At 39.9% G+C, this 19,993-nt stretch overlaps 1 protein-coding gene across 8 annotated transcripts in view; it reads right to left on the minus strand.

The window, feature by feature from the left end:
* Nucleotides 1-19,993, minus strand: part of LOC115369625 (RNA-binding protein Musashi homolog 2) — a 367,622-nt gene that overhangs the window by 75,177 nt on the left and 272,452 nt on the right. For all 8 annotated transcript variants that reach the window (XM_030066268.1, XM_030066269.1, XM_030066264.1 and 5 more), the window contains exons 9-10: nt 17,811-17,925; nt 2,594-2,668 (exon numbers count right to left, since the gene is read on the minus strand). In XM_030066268.1, the coding sequence (XP_029922128.1) occupies nt 2,594-2,668; nt 17,811-17,925 (190 nt within the window). The remainder of the gene's footprint in view (nt 1-2,593; nt 2,669-17,810; nt 17,926-19,993) is intronic.

Consider the following 19,993-nt stretch of genomic DNA (forward strand, 5'->3'; position numbering starts at 1 on the left):
GAGGTGGAGTTCAGGGTCGTAGGTGGGGAGATGGTGCAGCTGATAAGTACAGATGTCATCAGATGAGGGGCTATTGGCAAAACAGTGGAAACACGAATGGTTTTTGTTCTTGTGGCTTGAGGCTGAGAACCATCAACACCGTCTGACTTGAAGACAGCCCTTCAGCCTGGCAGGGGAAAGACGGCTACTGACTGACATTTCTGTAACTGCTTAAAGTTGCTAAGCTAGACTCATTTGCAATAGCGCTTTAAACTGGATAATGTAGCCAGTGTGTTGACAGAAGACATCATAGTGGATGCTAGTAATTGGCTAGCATGATTCAAATCTCCCTGCCAATAGAAATCAGCTATCACAGGAAATTTCGGACTGAGCAATGGAGTGTAGACAAAGCAGTAATTCTATCTGGCTAGTGCTAATTTTCTTTCAATAAACTTGGACTGTCTGCAGGTGGCGCTCTTGTCTTTGCCTATTCAGCCATCCCAGCTATTACTGTTCATCCTGACAAAACATCTCTTCTTCTGTTTAATCCAAACAAACCAGAAACATAAAATGCACCACCTCCTCTATACCTGAAGATTCTTCCTCGGAAACACTGATCATGGATCACAACAGCAAATATCAAAGCTTGCATGAAGTGACAGGGTTAACTCACCACTGCATCACATCAGTCACCAAGAGTAGCCAAGCACACACCTATTTATTTGCTTATTTATATGAAACTGTTATTTTGATTTGAATGGATGTTGTAATGAAGTTGAGATGATCAGCATTGTGCACCAATGCATGCAGAGGAAAAAAAAAGTTATTTCGTCCTGTAGCCAATCAGAGAATGTCTTTCTCATATATTGGCACGAATGCCAGACAGGGAGCTGGTACACAAGCGCACCTCCCACTCCTTCAAATAACCCATGAAATCAACTATGAAGTGTGGATTGCCCATGACTAGTTTTGGCATATTCAGGCCTCGGTTCTGGCATTTCCCATTGTAAAGGTCTTTAGAGGTAGCAAATGGGGAAATAATAGTTTAATGTCACCTTATCAAATCACATTTAGAGAGAAGGGGGGATTGCATTTCTTTAGCGGTGTAACAGCTGGCACTGAGATAATGCTGCTGTGTGTGGATTGCCAGGAAGGGAATTTGTCCTTTAAGCGAAGCCGCATGGGTTGGGTTAGGTTGATGTGACAGCATTACACATTCATCCTGAAGAAACCCTGCTGAGATCAGACACAGACACGTGTGTGTGTGTGTGTGTGTGTGTGTGTGTATGTCTATATGTCTGCATTTGAGGATTTCAGCATGCGTGCATCGTTGCATTAAACCCACATAGCTACAGGTTCTTGTCTGTGTGTGTGTGTGTGTGTGTGTGTGTGTGTGTGTGTGTGTGTGTGCAGGCAGACTTGAAATGGCAGGTCAGTGTGAGTTTAATCAGAGATAGTTTAAATCGGGAGATATTCCACCTTACAAAATATCTGAAGCTGAAACGAAGAGCGGTCAATGGGACTTTTCCAGAAAAAACAGCTTTCTAAATAATAATTTAAAAAAAAAATGTATTGGTGAAAATGTCTAGATGCTGGCTAAGAAGATCCACATTTCTATGTGCTTAGATGAATGAAATCTCAAACCTTTTTCTAGTGGAAATCTTCTGAAATTGCCATAATTTTGCAACCACTGATTTCACGTTATCTTGTAATTCTGTCTTCATAATAAATACTGGGCCATGTAACAGCGATAGTCACAGTCAAGTTGCTGGTAAGTATTTGGAAATAAAATCACAGATCATATACCAAGTGCTTAGCACTGCCCCCAATGGCCAAAAGACTGTTATACAGGCTCTGTACCCTCAGTGGCCACTTTAATAGGTATACCTGTATAACGTACTGCAGTTCAGTGCAATAGATTTTTCTATTTATATACATGAGGGGGACAGAATATTAGAAACACCTTTCAATAAAATGCAGTCCAGTCCAACAGCAGCACTAACTATGAGCTCAATGCCAAACATAGAAGTGAATGAACACCTCTGTTACTGTGACAACAAGAAAAGCTGAGCATTATAGGCAGCAGGAAAGGAAAAACTTTATGGCACAAAAAGTTGGACTGGATTGTATTAGATTGTACCTAATAAAGTGACCACTGAATGTATGCTTTGGTTTTGTTCATTCAAAGTGACACTCACTGAAGTAAAAAGGGACAGACACATACAGAGAAGCTCAATTCCCAAAAATGCAAACTCAAATTATTATCATGATCATGAATGACAAGTGGCCCGCTCTGAATAGCACAGAATAGCAGCATAACTGTTGCACAATGCAAAGACGGACTCACAAAGGACATGCAATTTGTCACCCCTACAAGTTTAGCCGAGGATTAAGACATGGGTCTGGATTAAAGAATTCCTCCTCAGATTCCAGTTTCAACTCATTTCGTCATGACTCTTTGGTGTGAAGTCTCCCTTTTGAATTTAATCAATCAAAGACTCTCAGAAGTATAGTAAGAAGTGTTTGCGTGAGTGTGTGTGTGGCCAGCTGTGTGCATCACCAACTCGCTTGGTGAGTAGAGACGAATCAAAGAGCTTAAAAAAGCTGAACTTACCAGGAAATTGGTAGCTATAGCTAGGGGCAAAACCAGTGTAGCCTCGGCCGTACGTAGCTACGATGTTGGGGTAACCTGGGCAGAAAAAACAGAGACAGCTGTTAAAGCTCATTTGATTTTAAAATAAATGGTCAAACATGAAAAATGTGCTCTCATCTCCATCCCAAATCTGTTGCAAGGAGCAATGACTCTTTACAGTGAGTCTCTGCAGAGCGTCTGCATCACGTTTTGGACTCGGCACAAGGTTTTGAACAACAAAAAGCCACCTATTGTGTACATATGCTAATGCCAGGCTCAGACCGCAAGATCTTAGCTGTGATTTTCCAGTCCCAGATGAATTTTACTTTATTTGTACACAGGTCAAAGAAAATGTGCAGGACAGAGCAGAGAGCCAAATTGGGAGCATTTACCTCTCTTATTACAATAGGGAATGCATACAATGAGCTGTCTACATACACAGTGTACTCACACTTACATAAAGAGATCAAGAGATCAAGAAAAAAATACAGATTTGATACAACAAAGCCTGGTCAACATAAAACTACAAAAACCCAAGTGAGCATCATGATAAGACAAAGATTTTGTCATTTATGATCTGCATCTGCACTCAACTGCGTCAACAAGATATCAATTTACAAGAAATAATTTTGTATAGCAGTCATATAGTATGCACGTGGCATAAAGCAAACACACACACACACACACACACGTTAGTGAGAGAGACAATGAGTGGCTGAGATTTATAACCAAGATGTCGCAGATTAGCACAGTCTTCTGTTAGAGGGATCAGGGTCATTAAAGGACCATTCCACTGATTTTGAATGTTTGGCTCATTTACTACAGTTTAGTTACATGTTACATGGCGACAAACCATTTTGCAAATCATGCCGGGGACTAAAGGTTTCACAACATCACAGCATAATGAAAATTTAATTTGTGGTAGAAACACCAACCGTATAAAGTTCTGCTTTTGCAGCTAACAAAGTCGTCACCATTCATAAACTACAAAGCTGATTTTTTAGGGCTGTGGAAAGCAGATGTTTCTCTGGGCACTACTTTCTATGGTGGAGGGACCACTTCACTCCGATCAGTTACAAGTCATCAAAACACAACAGTGCTGCTGCTTTTAGGAATGTGGAGGACTTTATTATGGTGAGGCAAGAAAGTTTGAAGTCTCTGAAAGTTCATTTTCATATCGTAGTGGAATGAATGGAAACCAAAGGCTGGAGAAAAGGGAGGAAAAATGATAAATGAGTTCTGAAATACTTAAATTAAATTGCTTCTTTTGGGAAAAGATTAGCAGAAATGTGAAGTACATTACAATGCATTTTGCAGATAATACAAAATTAAATGTATAAAATCACTGGGATGGTGCTTTAAGAGTGAAACTGCTGTGAGCACTGTCTGCCACGCTGCATCTGTCCTTTTCCAAGAGTGCATCTTAAGTTCTTGCTTTTGACATTTATTTTACAAGAACCTGGTTTGAGGATCTGAATCTTTCAGTTTTGAAGCTATCTTCCTTTCAGTGATTGTTTTCAGCTATGCATGTTTATTGCTGGGTGTGTGAAAGCCATAAACCAGTACTACACAAAAATGTCCGTAATTATCACTTGACTGAAGAACAATTGTTTTAACACTTTAATATTCTAAAGATGAGTGTAACATAAAAAAAAAATTACACTGGTGCAAAGTATGATCAAACCACAACATTATCCAAATACAAAAATAATAATTTTGCTGTCACAACAAATGCAGATGGAAATACAAACACGTTCCTAGTTGGAAGGCAAAGAAACATTATGGCCAGGAGGCAGACAAGGAAGTTGTTCACTCTGTTCCAATGGCCGTAAAATGTGTCTGCAAAAACACAAGCAAAATAACAAAAAAACAGAGGGGTCCAAATAACACATCCTACAACAAATAGAGTCCAGAGAGAGGGAGAGAGGGAGAGAGAGAGAGACAGAGAGAGAGAGAGAGAAAGAGAGAGAGAGAGAGAGAATGATCTTTTTGAAATCAACAGTGGCGGCTTGCAGCGAGCATCTGACAACATACATTTTCCCTGCCTTCCATTTCAGCTGGCACTCCCGCTGTGAGGCCCAGGTTTGGTGTGGGTTCAATAACATATGGGACTAGCAATGTGTGAGCGAGCTGATTTTTTTTTTTTCTTTTGACCAGCACTATAATAATGTTTTACCATCTACACGGAGTCATGAAATAGGATTAGATTACCAACAAATCTGAATTCTGTTAAAAATTCAAACACACAAAAACATCACTCTACTCCAACACTTAATTTACGGTATGAGAAATGTTTTTTTTTTGTTTTGTTTGTTTTTTTTAGTTAGTTGTTATTAGAGATGAGTTGTGTGTTCTTCCACATTCAGAGTCATGTTTGGATGGCATCATATTACAATATTGGTCATGAGAGACATTAAAGTTCTCTTGTAAGTTTAGATAGCTCAGTGGAAGTGGATTCTGGCTCGACAAATAAATAAAAAAAAAAACACACTTGCTTTGTGGTCAAAGTTGCAGGCTGACGGGGTTCCATTTCCTTTCATGTGTCCTCGTGTTTATCTGATTTGAATTCGACTGAAGTCCATGAGGATGGGGAAAAAAGGCAAGACTGACTTTATCTTACATTGTTGCTTGTAGCTTTTAACAACACTTTTTCTTGAAAAACTGAATTCCAGTTGAATCTGACTCCAGTTATTATTAGGTCATGTCACTGTGATTTAGATTTGGACTTCGCTATCATATTCAACATCAGTTGCTCCCAAGCTTTGGATCTCAGGAGGTCAGAAGGTAATTTTGAGTGGACCATAAGATGATCCATGGGATAGGAAACCCTCGACTGCTGGCGCCCTGCTGGCTTGATGCATGTCGCGGTATGTGTGGGAGAATGAGGAGCATCTGTATGTTTTGGCTTGAGGATAGCAAAGGCCATGAGGTCACCAATGTGCTTTCCAAATTTCATGTCAATCTGTCCGATAGATTTTGAAAAATCAAATGTGACAATTTGGCCAAAGGGTGGTGTTACATGAAAGCTGATGGTGGCATCAAGTTTGATAGGATTCCTTCGATTGGGAGCATGAGTATGCTCAGCAAATTACGTGGCAGTCTGTCCATTACATTTAGAGATAATGCTATGTGCAAATTAAATGTTTGGCCTGAGTGTGGCGCTAGAGGAAAGATTGAGGTCAGCAAAGTGTCACATTGACACTTTTCTCTGATTATGTACAAAGCTAGAGCCACAGATGTATTAAGAATATTTCTGGGTATTTTCAATCTGGGCCTTATTTTTCTAATTTTTGCAACTGCTTGGCAATTGTGTTCATAATTTCATCACTTTGCCATAGAGCTTTTCATACCTCCACCTCGCTTGAGGCATTGCTCTCCTGTGTAGATGCAGTTTTCCAACCATGCAATTTAATCTTAGCTAGATGAGCTGACATTATGATAAAACATCTATTCTACCAGTGTTAGCCCTAACATCAGTACTTGTGGCTATATTTCTCTTTTTTCTCTAAGAGTAAGCCATTTCTGCTTTTTCTCTGCTGCTGGAGTGTGTGTCATTTGTTCCAGCTAAAAGTTTCATAAGTAACTGGACTTCATATATAAACATATGATGTTACATATAAACAACTGAACAGACTTTATAAGAATAGCAATATAAACAACACATTTTTGTTGTTTTTGTTAATTTTTCATCATAGTATATTTATCAGTTCAGCCTATTTCTAAGTATCCTTGACTTCAGTCAGTTTATGTCTGAGTCGCCGTCTGACTTCAGCTGGAACTGAAGTACTGAACCTTGAGTCTCTATTGTTGACAAAGTAGGGCTGACAGCCACACTGGATTCAATGGGCTGAGGCGCAACTGTGGACTTTTCTCTTAAAATGGATTGAATGTCAGCCACCGAGGATAAGCGTGCATGACACAGAGCTTCTCGTGTGACATTTAGCAAGCCGGCCCAGCAAGAGTTCGCATGTGTCTCTGTGTGTGTGTGAGAAAGTGTCAAAAACATTACGTAAGCGAACACCCAGACGCAGTGTGTTCAAATGGCTGACTTGTTGGTGGAGTAGTGCTTCATTTATACTGGTGCGGGCAAATTGTGGAACCAAAGTCTCTGGCAATATAAGGCTGCGTTCCATGAAATTGGGACGCGCGCCACATCAAATCAACCACGCTACAATTAGACTGAATATGGACGTAATTTAGAAGCAAGACGGTGGCTCTCATTTCAGGAGTCAGCCAGACTGCCAAGTGCATCCATATTCAACACAATTCTATCTTGGTTAATTCTAAATACATTCCAATCTTAGTGGATGTCGCTTCAAGGTGAATTCAATTGCTGCTCTATTATTTGACCAACAGGACGCGCAATAACACCTATCTTCCCACCCCGTTACTTCGCCATCTACTGGTAAAATGTTGTCTGCACTGCTTATGAGCCCTGCTTGATGGTACAGCAGCATTCGGAAAAATAGATTAGGAAATTATCTGTACAAATTATGTGGTTAATTTTATTTTAACACATAAGAACCGGTGCAGTTTTAAAAGCAACTACTATCTATAAATTACACACAAAATTACATTTTAAATAAAGCAAATTTTTCATAGTTTAATGTTTTGCCTCCATAGCACTTGAGAACAGGCATGCCTATTGAAATCAGTGTTCCAGGATTGTCAAGTCATTTATATTTCCCTTTTCCATGATAAATTCCATCATACAGCTTTGTATAAATGCCTGAAAGCTAGCTTAGCACTAGTTTCAAGCTCACCGCCTGTTTTATCTGTGGCACGAACCAAAATAACAGCTCAAAGTATCAAACCCAAGTACATCAATTATACATTTAAGAGTTTCCAATCATTCCCACCAGGTAGACGATGATGATGACATCACACAAAAAGCAAAAATTAAAGAGACCGACAGCAATCAGCTGAGTTTACTGTAGGTACATCCACACTGCAACCTACAGACAGCCACATACCCCTTAAATGCCTCTCCACAGTTATTTCAACTGGTCACGACACATTCAGGTCGCAGATGTAATGTCCACCAGCAATGCTTACAGTGCAACTTGCTCCAAGATTTTTTCTTCAGTTTTTTTTTATTTTTATTTTTTTAAATTATTTTATAATAATCATTATTATTGTAATAGGATATGGCAGGGGTTGGTGGGGAATATTTGAGTCTAGTTAGCGGGATTGCAACTCCATCTTCAGCTGCCCCCCCTCCCTTACTGATGCACAAGTATTCACATCTGAAAAAAAATGTGGAAAGGTCCAAGGGAGGTGAATATTGAATGTAAGGCACTGTGCTGCTTGCAAAGATGTAACACACTCAGCGGATAAGGCTGAACTGAGTCAACTTATGTTTATTTTTGAAACAAAAAATCCATTCTTTCAAAGCCCACTCCTCATCTTCAAAGTTATGATTTGAGTCCTCTTCCCACTTGGCCTTAGCCCTCAGCTCTGTTTCTCTAGTAACTGATGGATACCCACATTGGTGTGAGATACAAACCCCTTAGTTCTCTTTATGTCATGTAACATCTGATATGGTGGCAGTTTTACAACAGGAGAGGGATTACTTGATGTTCAGTCAAAATATAGTGTCTCACTTGTAGGTGTTTAGGGAAAAAAGTGTTTTGGGGAGGCCACAGGAAGGCAAGTTGTCCAGATAACTGTAAAACTCCATCTTTGTAAAAATCATCGAACACCTTTAAGTCCTTTTGAGATGAAAGCTTAGCACTGACATGATGATGTTCTAATTGCTTCCATGACAGGCGATGTAGTGCGTCGATCTGCCAGAACCAGACTACTTAAATTGAGATGCAAACAAAGTATTTAGAAATAAGTCAGTTTAAGTCCCTCATTCTGGAGCATCCCCTTAAGAACACTAAGCTTTATTCTAAATGGCTTTTCTCTTTAAAAATAAACTGGCATACATGCATTTAATTGTTTAATTCCTTAAAGAATTGCTTGGACCTACAGCAGATAATATTTGGAACAAGTAAAGACAGTGGATGGTTCCCCCTCAGTCTTCTTTAATGGAGGAAAATAATGTAGGGGCATGTAATTTAGAGAAAATACATCATCACATTTATGAGGGACCTGGATGTTCTTTTGTTTCCTATGAAAAGTGATGGTGTTGACTCTTTCTGGCTGTGTTCAAAGGCATAATCATATTCCTGGTGAGATGGCAACATATTCAAGCAGGTTTCCACTGGAGCAGATGTGGATACACAGAGCTCTGTTACATATAACAGGATATCATCAGCATACAGAGAGATTTTATGAGCGCACTCCCCAACTTGCACCCCCGGATTGTGTGATATTATCAGTATTGCATCATCATCAGAGGAATGAATCCACAGCCATTTTTTCCATAACATCTATTATATTGTATATGAACACTCTACCTGGTGAAAAACATTTTCTGCATTCAGCGACGCTGCATCTGTTGGGGGAATATCTGTTTTGGAGGCGTGAAACCCTGTTTGGTCCGTTTACACCAAGTCAAGGAAACCAAGGAATATTCATTTATATGAACACACACACATTACTACTCCATACTTCATACCACCACAAAAAAAAAAAAAGGTACAAAATGAGTACTGGATTATGTAAATGTTGTATCGAACATACAACTTTTTATTCTAGTGCATCCCACTAACTGGACACACATTTATTCTGCTTACATATTATTTTGGCTCAGTCGAATCCACATGTGTTAGGCTAATTTGAGGTACACACAAAGGAGTCTTTGCATCCACATAAATTAGGATACACTTTTATGCTCTGCACTGCCTATTCTGCCATGTAATTAAACTTTTGCTGAACTGCCTCTTTTAGTTCTGGCATTCTGAATTGCCGCTGTATATGAAATGTGTACATAAAAAGGTGCCTTGTCTTATAGTATGATTCAGCTCACACACCACATGCACAAGGGAGTTTAGTCTAGACTCCCATGGTATAATGTTATGTAGCGCTCTCAAATAAAGATGCTATAGAACTGGAAAGCAAGGACAGTGGTTGGCATCTCATCTGTCTGACAGTTTTGCTGGTGGCTGAGCAGCTTTGATGTGTGGATGTGTGACAACAGAGTTGGAAATGATGTGAGAAATCAGTGTAAAACATGTCGCTGAGAGAAAGGGGGGAACAACAGAAAGAGAAAGAGAGAGAGACAGAGAGAGAGAGATAGGAAGAACTTCTTTTTATCAGGAGAGAAAATTACTTTTATTCTGACTGAGTGGAGATCGGCTCTACAAAAGGTCTGAGAAGCTCAACATGAGAGCACAGGCAATAACAAGCTAAGACAGTGTGTGTGTGTGTGTGTGTGTGTGTGCGTGTGTGTGATACTATAAACATGGTAGGGGTACTGACTGGGCAAGCATGTTGTTCAATAGCCTTGTAGCCACGGATAATGTAATAAATATTGGATAATAGTTTCTGAATGTCCCTGTAAAGAGGTGAGATGAAAATGTAACAATACCTGTTGTGATGATACTGTAACGATTCACCACATATATTCACCCTTCATATCAAACAACATCCATGCCACCTGGAAAAGTAATCATCTAGTACATCAAAGTACATCACCTTGAAATGCAATACATACGTGTGACTGTTTGCGAGATTTACGGTTATCATTCCACACGCAAAAGCAAAGCACAGATTGCATTGCTTCATTTCCTCTTATCATGCTCATCTGTCTATAAATGGAGGAATCTCTGCCTGTATGTGTGTCTGTGGCTTGATTATCTCTGCAACTGTACGTCTGATCGACTTCAAACTTGACTGTGATGATTTCCTATCGTTACACTGATGCTGTGTTGTCCTGTGGCCATCGCCGGGCCTGTTTTTTTCCCAGAGTGCACCAGCATCCAGGGCCAGATGAGCAAAACTGTGTACGCACAAAGCCAGAAATATGCATAAGCATTCTTTACGAGCATATTAATTTTTCGTCTGATTAACATAAATCCATGCGTATGCATCGTTGTATTTTATAAAACACGGTCATCTCGAGCCTCTTTTCCACTCCCGCAATTAACCAAAAAATTAAGAGGACACAACCAGCTGTTGTTATTTCAGTCCTCTGCCTGCTCCACCCGTCTTTACACCTGTCAAACAAAAAGGAAATAAAAAGTGCCACAACAGCGGTCATTACACATGACAATTGCGCTTGGCTGTGCAGTTCTTTATTCTGTCCATATAATGAATTCATCACATGGACCTAAACCATCGAGTCTTATCACAGAAATGTATTAATGATTATTATTTCTAAACCCACATTACAAGGTGTGTCATGACTGATAAACAAAAAGAAACGTTAACAGCTAAATAAAATGTTGACTCTGACTTACAGTAAATTAAAAGAATGATAAAAATGAATCACACAAAAGTAATTAATCAGTGTTACCGTAATAAATGTGCAACAATTAAATCAGTGAAGATAATGAGCACAGAAATGCACCCAAACCACGTGTATACTCATAATGTTCTCACGCATTTTAAGGGGCGCAGCACTTGTTGAAAAATAAATGTCACAGTGTTGTTCCTACATTAAATGCGGTATTCATGCCACATGGCTTGCATGGTTTAGATGTACACTCAGTGGGCACTTTATTAGGTACACCTGTTGTTACGACTGCTGTCGTGTTCAGTTTTTTTGTTGGAGTGTGTGCTCTGTTATTTTTGCCCTATCTTTGTTGTAGCAAGTGTGCTGTGAGCGACGCAGGATTGGCTGAGGCTCTCCAGTCCCCGGATTGGCTGATTGCGAAGGAGAAGAGCTATATAAGGCCCAAGATGGAGACAGTCAAGGCAGCAGCAGCAACAGCAGGCTCTCCTCATCCTTCTCAACTCCCAACCAGCCATCCCTTTGTGTCTGAGCTTTTGTGAAAGTTTGTGTTAGAGCAGTAGGGTGAACTGCCATTTTAGTTAACCCTTTTTCTCCTGTGTTTGTTAAGTTAGGGAGGTAAGTGTTTGTTGTTTGGTTTCTTTGTTAGGGTTAGAATTTGTTGCTTTTCAGTTAGAATTGTTTTGTTTGTTATGTTGGCCTTGGTTCACCCTGAAGTTATAATTATATTATTTTGTGCACTATTCCCTCTCAGTTTGTAAATAAAAATTATTCACTTTGAGAATCTGTCCTCCTGGCTACTTGGGACTTGGGGAAGATGGGGCCTTATTCATTCATGCCTCAGCTCCCCTAGACTGGGCATAACACTGTTCAACCAAGTTGTGGTATTTTTGTCTGTTTAATTTTAAAATGCTTAAAACAAAAAAGAAAAAAAAAGAAAAAGTTTGATATACAGTGGAGAGTAACGGAAAATCCCATCGCACAGAGCAGTTATCTATATGGATAGATACCGTATAAAAAGATAAGTTATAGTTTAAAATGTAAAGTTGGTTATTATAGTATGCACCATCCGGCATTTTTATTTTCTTTTGTCTGAGTAGTGAGTGGTGAGATTTCCAACCTTTTGTATCTAAGTTTGGTAACTGTAGCTGTTACGAGGTCGGAGACCCAGAGACTTTTAGGGCACATGATAATAATCGTAATCCTTACAGATACAATAGGGTTAATTACGGATTATATTTCAGTGTGTTGTGTTGTGAGGGTTGCTTTTCCAGCTGGATGCCATTCAGTACTGCCATACTGCATTTAAGTGCTTGTTAATGTAATGTATTACACTATTAATGTATGACAACATCTTAAAAGAAGTTTACAGTATCTGGTTCTCCTGCACTTTTGACTCAGAGGGGATTTTAGTGACACCGACATAACATTATCTGGGCGCTCTAACACCACTAGTTGCTACAAGCCTCCTCTGTCTTCTTTGCCCATCTTCTCAATAAATAAAGCCTGCCGTTTTATCTGCCCCCGACGGCTTGCTTTTGCCGACCTTCTCTCAACGCCCTGAATTAATATGCATGCTAATGTACCTATTTTATGGCTCAACAGTTCACATTCACTTTAAAATCAATTATCCATCTGCTAAAGCCATGTGCGGTTGCAAGGAGCTTAAGTGCGTATTAATTTCAAGCAAACATACATGTGACTCTCTGCAACACAATAAAGATAAATGACTCAATTAGGTACCGTAAACAAAAAGGAGTGCAAGAGAGGCCCTTTAATGAGTTTTGAGCATGTAAGAAATTACTGCTCCCTAAGTAATGAGCTCTGTGTAAGTTTTCATGCAAATTGCCAAACGGGAATGTTTCGCTGTCCCGCTTTTCGAATTTCATTTAGATAAGACACTTGGCATGAACTTATACCGGCCGCCTTCCTCTGGCCTCTACTTCCCTCCATTGCTCTGTACGGGAAAAAGCAGAGCCTAATGACTGAAGAAATAGGCTTGAAGCTGGAGGTTGCAAGTTTGAATCTACACACAAATAGGGATAAGAGGGATAAAGGATAACACTCTCTTCTTCCTAAGCAGTTATCGTCAATCAGCCCCTGAAGGGAAGTGAACACAGGATTCTGCTGTATGTGGTCACTCCTGTCGTCATGTCATAAACTGTAATGTCACTGTTGGATTTTGGATTCGGGGTGTGTGGATTGACTTTTCGTCTCTCGTGCTCTGTCCTCATGTCCTGTAAGCACTGTTTTTACTGTGCCTATAACATTTTTTTGGAACTGAATGCTTGATCCTTAATTATCACTCTTTTGCTTATTGACCAAACAAGTTAACTTTCCATGATAGTGAAGCATTAACCTCTAAAGCAGTAATCATGTAACTGCTAAAACTTTACAGGACTCTCTATATAAAGGATGAAACTAATTTAAAATCACTGTAAAAGATAGATAAATAGATAGATAGATAGATACTTTATTCATCCCGAAGGAAATTCACAGTTTTCGACAGTATCCACAGATTACAAGATTAAATAAATAAAAAATAAAGAATTAAAGATGACACCAGAGATCTAAGAACCCAATGTGCAAAAAACCGTGTGCATAGATATATACAATGTGCATAGATGTGGGCAATGTGCAAATTTACAGTTGCAGCAAGATGTTGTTAAGATGTTGCAGCATATAATCAAAATCCCCTTAATTTTCAAATTTGAATTTTTGGTTGAAACGCCCACCTTATAATGTCCTGCTTCTACGACTAACAAAGCCCTCGCATTTTCCATTTCACTCTGCCAATTTCAAGTCATCAAAACACAATAGTGCTGCTGCTTTTAGAAAAAAACGAATGTGGAAGACTTTATTACGGTGGTGAAATACTGCTGTTAAGACAGTCTGAAGTCTCTGAAAGTTCATTTTCATCTCGTAGTGGAATGAATGGAAACCAACGGCTGGAGAAAAGGGAGGAAAATCTGGCTCTGTGATGCTCTGCTGGATGTGGGGGTCAGGGTCGTGCATGGGTCTGTGAAACAGTGGGGTGATGTGGTTGAGCATTAGTGGCGTATTTCATGCTGAGGTCTCTCCTGGTGCAGAACGATGTTTTATGAAGCTAAATAGTGGGCGTTGACGACCTATCCCCAAGCCCCCATTAGCCGACAGCATTTAGGATTGGGTGCCGAGCGTCAAACGATTTATTTGCTCCAGTTGCTTTTGACAGACAATCAATCTCTCCATTAATTAATTTGTGTCACTAATGCAAAGGGTGAGGAGCTGAGATGGGATGGGAGCTGGTGGGGTGGGCAGAGTGGGGAGGAAAGGATGAGCCTATCTGCCTCTTTGGTGTAACACATGACACCATAAAGCCTCCGAGCATGTGACAGCAACACAATAGCATTAATATGTACAACTTCCTCACCTCATGAGTCAAGCACTTCACCAGAGAGGCTTTCACTGAGCGGTTCTGCTGTACTTCTTTTAGGGATGCTGTCTTTCTTTTAAAGGGCTATACCAGTGATTCTGCATGTTTACTGTAATATCTACACAATTCTGCCTATCTTTTCCCAAAGCAAACAGTTGTACTTTATAACTATTATAACTATTATAAACCAACAAACCCATTGTTCATTAACTTACACACTTACACACAAAACTACAAGACATTATTGATTTAAATACTTTAATTATAATGTACAAGGCTAACAATAATCTACTTCCACACTGCATCCAGGAACTATTTTTGTCAAGAGTCATTATAATTTAAGTGGTATATGTATGTTTAAAAACACCAAAATAAGAACTACCATCAAAAGCAAATGTGTATCAGTTAAAGGGATATCTTTATGGAACAATTTGGACAATGAATTAAAACTCTGCAGCTCAATCAGTCAATTAAAAAAAAGTATAAATCCATGGCAATAGATAAATATAGATAATTATTATAATGGCAATCGAAATAATGTGTTGATTTAGCTTTTTTTGTGTGTGTCTGAATTAGCTATTGTTTTCTGATATGTTATGACATCTTATGTTATTGCAATTGTTTTGTTTGTAACTTAACACATATGCAAAAAGGGTAGGCACAATAAGCCTTGGCTTTAGCCTACACCTTGTCGGACTCTGGAAAACTAATTTATTAATCTTTGAAAATGCCAATTGAGTGTAACTGAGACCGAAATATCATCATCATCATAACTGTGATATCATTTTTCCTATATCTTCCTATATTTTCTACAGCTTTCAGAGACTTCAGACTTTCTTCCCCCCATTATTCCAGCACCGTAATCAAGTCCTCCATATGAGTTTTCCTAAAAGCAGCAGCACTGTTGTGTTTTGATGACTTGACATTGAGCGGAGTGAAACGGTCTCTGCGCTGGAAAATAGTCCCTGGGCAAACATTAGCTTTACACTGCCACTTTGTTAGGCGCAGAAGCAGAACATTATCAGGTTGGTGTTTATACCAAAAATGTAAAAATGTAGGGATTTTGATGATATGTTGTGAAATGTTTATGGCCCCCGCATGCTTTGCAAAATGGTTTACTGCAAAGTAAAATGTGGGTAAATTGTAGTAAATGGACCATTCAAAACCACTAGAATGGTCCTTTAATTGTTCCTCTGGAGAGCACACAGATATATCCTGTACTTGAAATGTGCAACACAAAAAAAAATTGATTGACTGATTGATTGATTGATTGATTGATTGATTGATTGATTGATTGATTGATTGATTGATTGATTGATTGATTGATTGATTGACTGATTGATTGATTGATTGATTGATTGATAGAAGTTGCTTTCACACCAAGAATGTTATGGGTGGTTCATTCAAGCTCTGGAGCATGTTCATTTGGTTTGTTTAGCCAGGTGAGGGCAATGTCGTTAAAACTCAGGTGACACTGAAATAACCACACCAAGATGTCTAAAAGTGCAAATAAAAGATAAATAGATACCACGACTCAAAGGAGGACACATGAAGAGTTGAAACTTTAGCTGTCTGACACCTGAAAATAAGGGCTGTTTTATGACTGTGTGCTCGTGTGATCTCCCTTTGTTCTTGTTATTTGTCCTGTTCCTGTGAGACCCTGCGTATATAGCCTACGAAGGAGCTCAATGACAGCATTTTCTCTTTTTCGCCTAAAAATGCAGGTCTCTGTTGGCAGTGCAGATCTGTAGGAATAAAAATGTAATTCAAACCAACAATCCCAGAAAGCGAAGACAGTATAATGTGTGCAAATAGTGTGTGTAAGGTGCTCTGTGTGGTAAATGTACAAATACATGTATGTGTATATTTTTATGCCGTGTAATCATAGCCACATCTGTGTGTGTGTGAGATTCAAAGACAGACAAGAAAGAGGCTGTCACTGTCCATTGTTCATGAGCCTGGTTGGCTTGTGAAAAAAAACTGTCCCGGCCTGCCTGCTTCAGTCTGTGGTCCCGCTCACTGCTGATACTCCTGCGGGCATTATTGGCACACCTTTCGTTGTACAGATCCTGGATGGAGGTGAGCTCACAGCCACTGATGCCCTGGGCGGTCTGCACGACCCTCTGCAGTGCCTTCAAGTCGTGCACACTGCAGTTTTCATACCACTGTCATGCTTCTGAGTTTCTTGTGTTTTGGACTTTTGTGGTTTGCACTATACTTTTGTTTCTCTGTGTTTTGGTGCAGTTTTCTTTGCCCTGCTGTGTCACTCCCATTAGTGGTTTCACCTTTGTCTGGTTGCTCAGCCTTGTCTGCCCCTCCCAGTTCCTCACCTACCCTCAGTCTGTGTGATTATCCCTGGTTGCCCTGATCCCAGTGTTTCCTTCAGCCTCTCCTCTGTGTTTTCCTGTCTTGTGTCTTGTCACCTTATTAGTTCCTAGTGTATTTAAGTCTTGTCTTCAGTTCGGCTCTTTGTCCGATCATTGCCTTAGCTGCATGTCATGCTAGTGTTTCCAGTGTTTCCTGTTTCCCTCGAGTATAGTGTTTTTTGTTTGCTACTAAATAATTGTTTTCCTCGATGTGGCCTGCCTCGTCTCCTGTATTTGGGTTCTACCTCCTAACCTACCACACTTAACAACCCCGCAGCATGATAGACCATGTGTGACTTGCGCCATCCTGGCTTAGAGCTCCTCACATTTGGAAACCCCATAACAAAACAAAGAGGAGGGCAAACTAAAGTCTGAACTGATGCTCATCTATTTCTTCTCAGGCAAGTCCAGGTTTAGTCTAAGTTTCAGGGACTGATTTGGTATTTATTTTTTGTAACGATTGATACTATTGTCAAAATGATGTAAATTTTACCCTGCAGCCTCACTCTCACTGATGCCAGTAACCACATTATAAGGTCGAGTCAAGTATCAACTTTCCTACTTTACAGAGCAAATTTACAAATTTACAATTTACTAACATAAGCAAACAATGCAATGTAGTATTCTGGTTCCCTAACATGTCATGCTGTTGCAGCCACAGCACAGCATATCTGTATATCTCTCAATGTGACACTTTCCAGTGCTGCTGATCTCTGTTATCATAATCAGAATCAGAAAAACTTTACTGATCCCCAACAGGAAATTGGGTAATTAGTTACAACAGTAACTAACCACAATCGGCATTTTATGCTGTATACCGGCCAAATGACCACGACAAACAATGCAATAACCATTCTACTCCATTCAAGTTCTGCAGTGCTACCTTTTGCTGACAGTGAATGTGTGTCACTCTATCGCTTTGAGTGGGCAGACTGTATCTGCACAAATCATGTGGGTGACCTAGTTTGGATTCAAAACAGTGAAGTTCACCAAAAGGTGGCAAGTCTATATGTATGACACACACACACACACACACACACACAAACACACACACACACACACACAAAATGTACTTACTCAACATGCCCATGCCCAGCATGAAGGCATCCATGGTGTACGGCAGGCCCCTGGCCCGACCTCGTGTTCCTGGGGGGAACATCACCTCCTTAGGCTGGGCCTTCTTGCATTCTACCTGTGGAGCAACACACAAGCAAAGACAATAATGCTGAGCCAAAGGGCCACACTGCTGTTTCTATCGGAGTGTAAACCCCCATCTTAAAAAATAAATGTGTTGGGAGATTACAAAGGGTTACCATGCACTTTAAACCCACAACATTTCTTTATTTGACTATTAAAATACCAAAAAATATATTACATACTACACATTATCAGCATGTGTCTGTGACCCTGTGCAGGTGTGCATAAACCCCACACTGAAATAGGCTTTTCAGAGATGCTGGGGTATTTTGAGCTCTACACCATTCACTGTTGGCGTGTGTTTTGGCCAGGGAAAGTGGTGAGCTGGGCTGTGGCTATCAAGGTGCAGCTAGCAGCTACAGAGCAATGCAGTGAGAGCAACACCGGATATTTATGGATACCAGTTACTTCAGCCTCAGGCTCGATGCTCATCAACTGATAACAAGTGACAAGTGCTGGAGTGGGAACTGACCAGCTGAGGTGGAGGAGGGCAGGGCTAACAATTCAACCCCTGTCTTAATGAGAAAAGCTGCAGATTGTAGCTTTAATACTCAGAAAACACACTGACAGACTGAGGCTCTCTCCCCTGAAAGTGCCAAATTTACATATAAGGAGGTAAACACAAATAGGAGAACAGACAATATTCAGAACTTCTCACTAAAATATACCTATTTCAAGGTAAGCAAGATCTTATTATACATCTGAATTGTCTCATCACCATCAAAGCATCACCCTCAATGTATGCTGTAATTCTTTATGTGTATCAAAGTGACCTGAGCCCATCGGGACTTGATGGATCAGGCCGAGTTTTTAAAAATTTAGAAATTATATTCAGGTTTGGGTCAGGTTCGGTCACACTGGTGTTATTTTAGTTAAATATGATGGACCTACTTTCTGTCTGAGTTTATGTGACAATACTGAAGGAAACACCTAGGCTATTTCAGGCGGTAAATGTAACCTAGTGATGGATGGCAAGCAAAATCTCAGGCTGGTTTGCTTACTAGTCTTACTATGCTCCTGTCTCGGGTCGGGTTCAAACAAAAATATGCAGCCTGGTCCACAGTCTGGTGCATACACAGAGCACAAGATCTAAAATCGAGGCAATACAGATCAGCTTATTCAAGTAACCCTGAGTGAGCTGATCTCACAAGATATTTGGTTTGACTAAACCATCGCTCCAAGTGAAGCATTATTGGAAGCGACAAAATGGTCAGCCCAATCAGCGTCCTTTGAAAATAAATATTGCTCCCTGTTAGCATGTTAGTGCATGATTCTTACCTTTTTTGTCGTTGTTTTTTGTTTTGTTTTTGTGAAAAAAAATCCATGTTGATGTCTTGTTGTTTCTATATTTTTTCTTTTCCGTGCTGTGGCTTCTCTGATCGTCATCACCTCAAACACACCTGCACTTCCACAAGGAGCGCTGTTTGGTCCGGCCAGTTTGTGGTTTCTAGTCTAACGCTTCGGTCGGTGCGTGGCCAGATGGCTTTGAGAGTCAAAAGAAAGTGAACTTGTGAGCTCGACTAGCTGTGCCATGTTAGTTCCCGTCAGCCATTTTCCGAATGGTTTGAGTCCGACCATGCCAAGACTCACTGTTTTGTGAAGTGAATAACTGGAACAAGTAGTAGCAAGGCTAACACTTCAGGGCATTTAGCATCTGTGAGCCTTCGAAAACCACTTTGTTTGACAAGGTCTGACCAATGTCAAGAGTTATTTCTCCAACCAGTCATGATCATGCACAGGAACACTCAAATATGGTGTAGATGATCTTATGTAGGAAATTACAATTACAGTATGAATCACAGAGGACTGAGTGACGGTGAGGTGCAAGGAGCAGGTTTAAAAAAAGGAATGGGTATTAAAAAAAAATAATAACAATATTCCCATATAAAATGCATGTTTGACCACTGGGCAGCAGTAAGTTGACCAGCACTGAGTTGCTTTGCCAAATCTGAAGCGGCATGCTGATGGAAAGATAGAGGGACCTAATTTTAGATACCAGCTCAGTTACAGTGAAATTAGAATCTCGCATGCACACATAAGAAAAAAACAATAGATTAAGATGT

The sequence above is a fragment of the Myripristis murdjan genome, chromosome 13, assembly GCF_902150065.1.
Source record: "Myripristis murdjan chromosome 13, fMyrMur1.1, whole genome shotgun sequence".
NCBI classification, from domain to species: domain Eukaryota; kingdom Metazoa; phylum Chordata; class Actinopteri; order Holocentriformes; family Holocentridae; genus Myripristis; species Myripristis murdjan.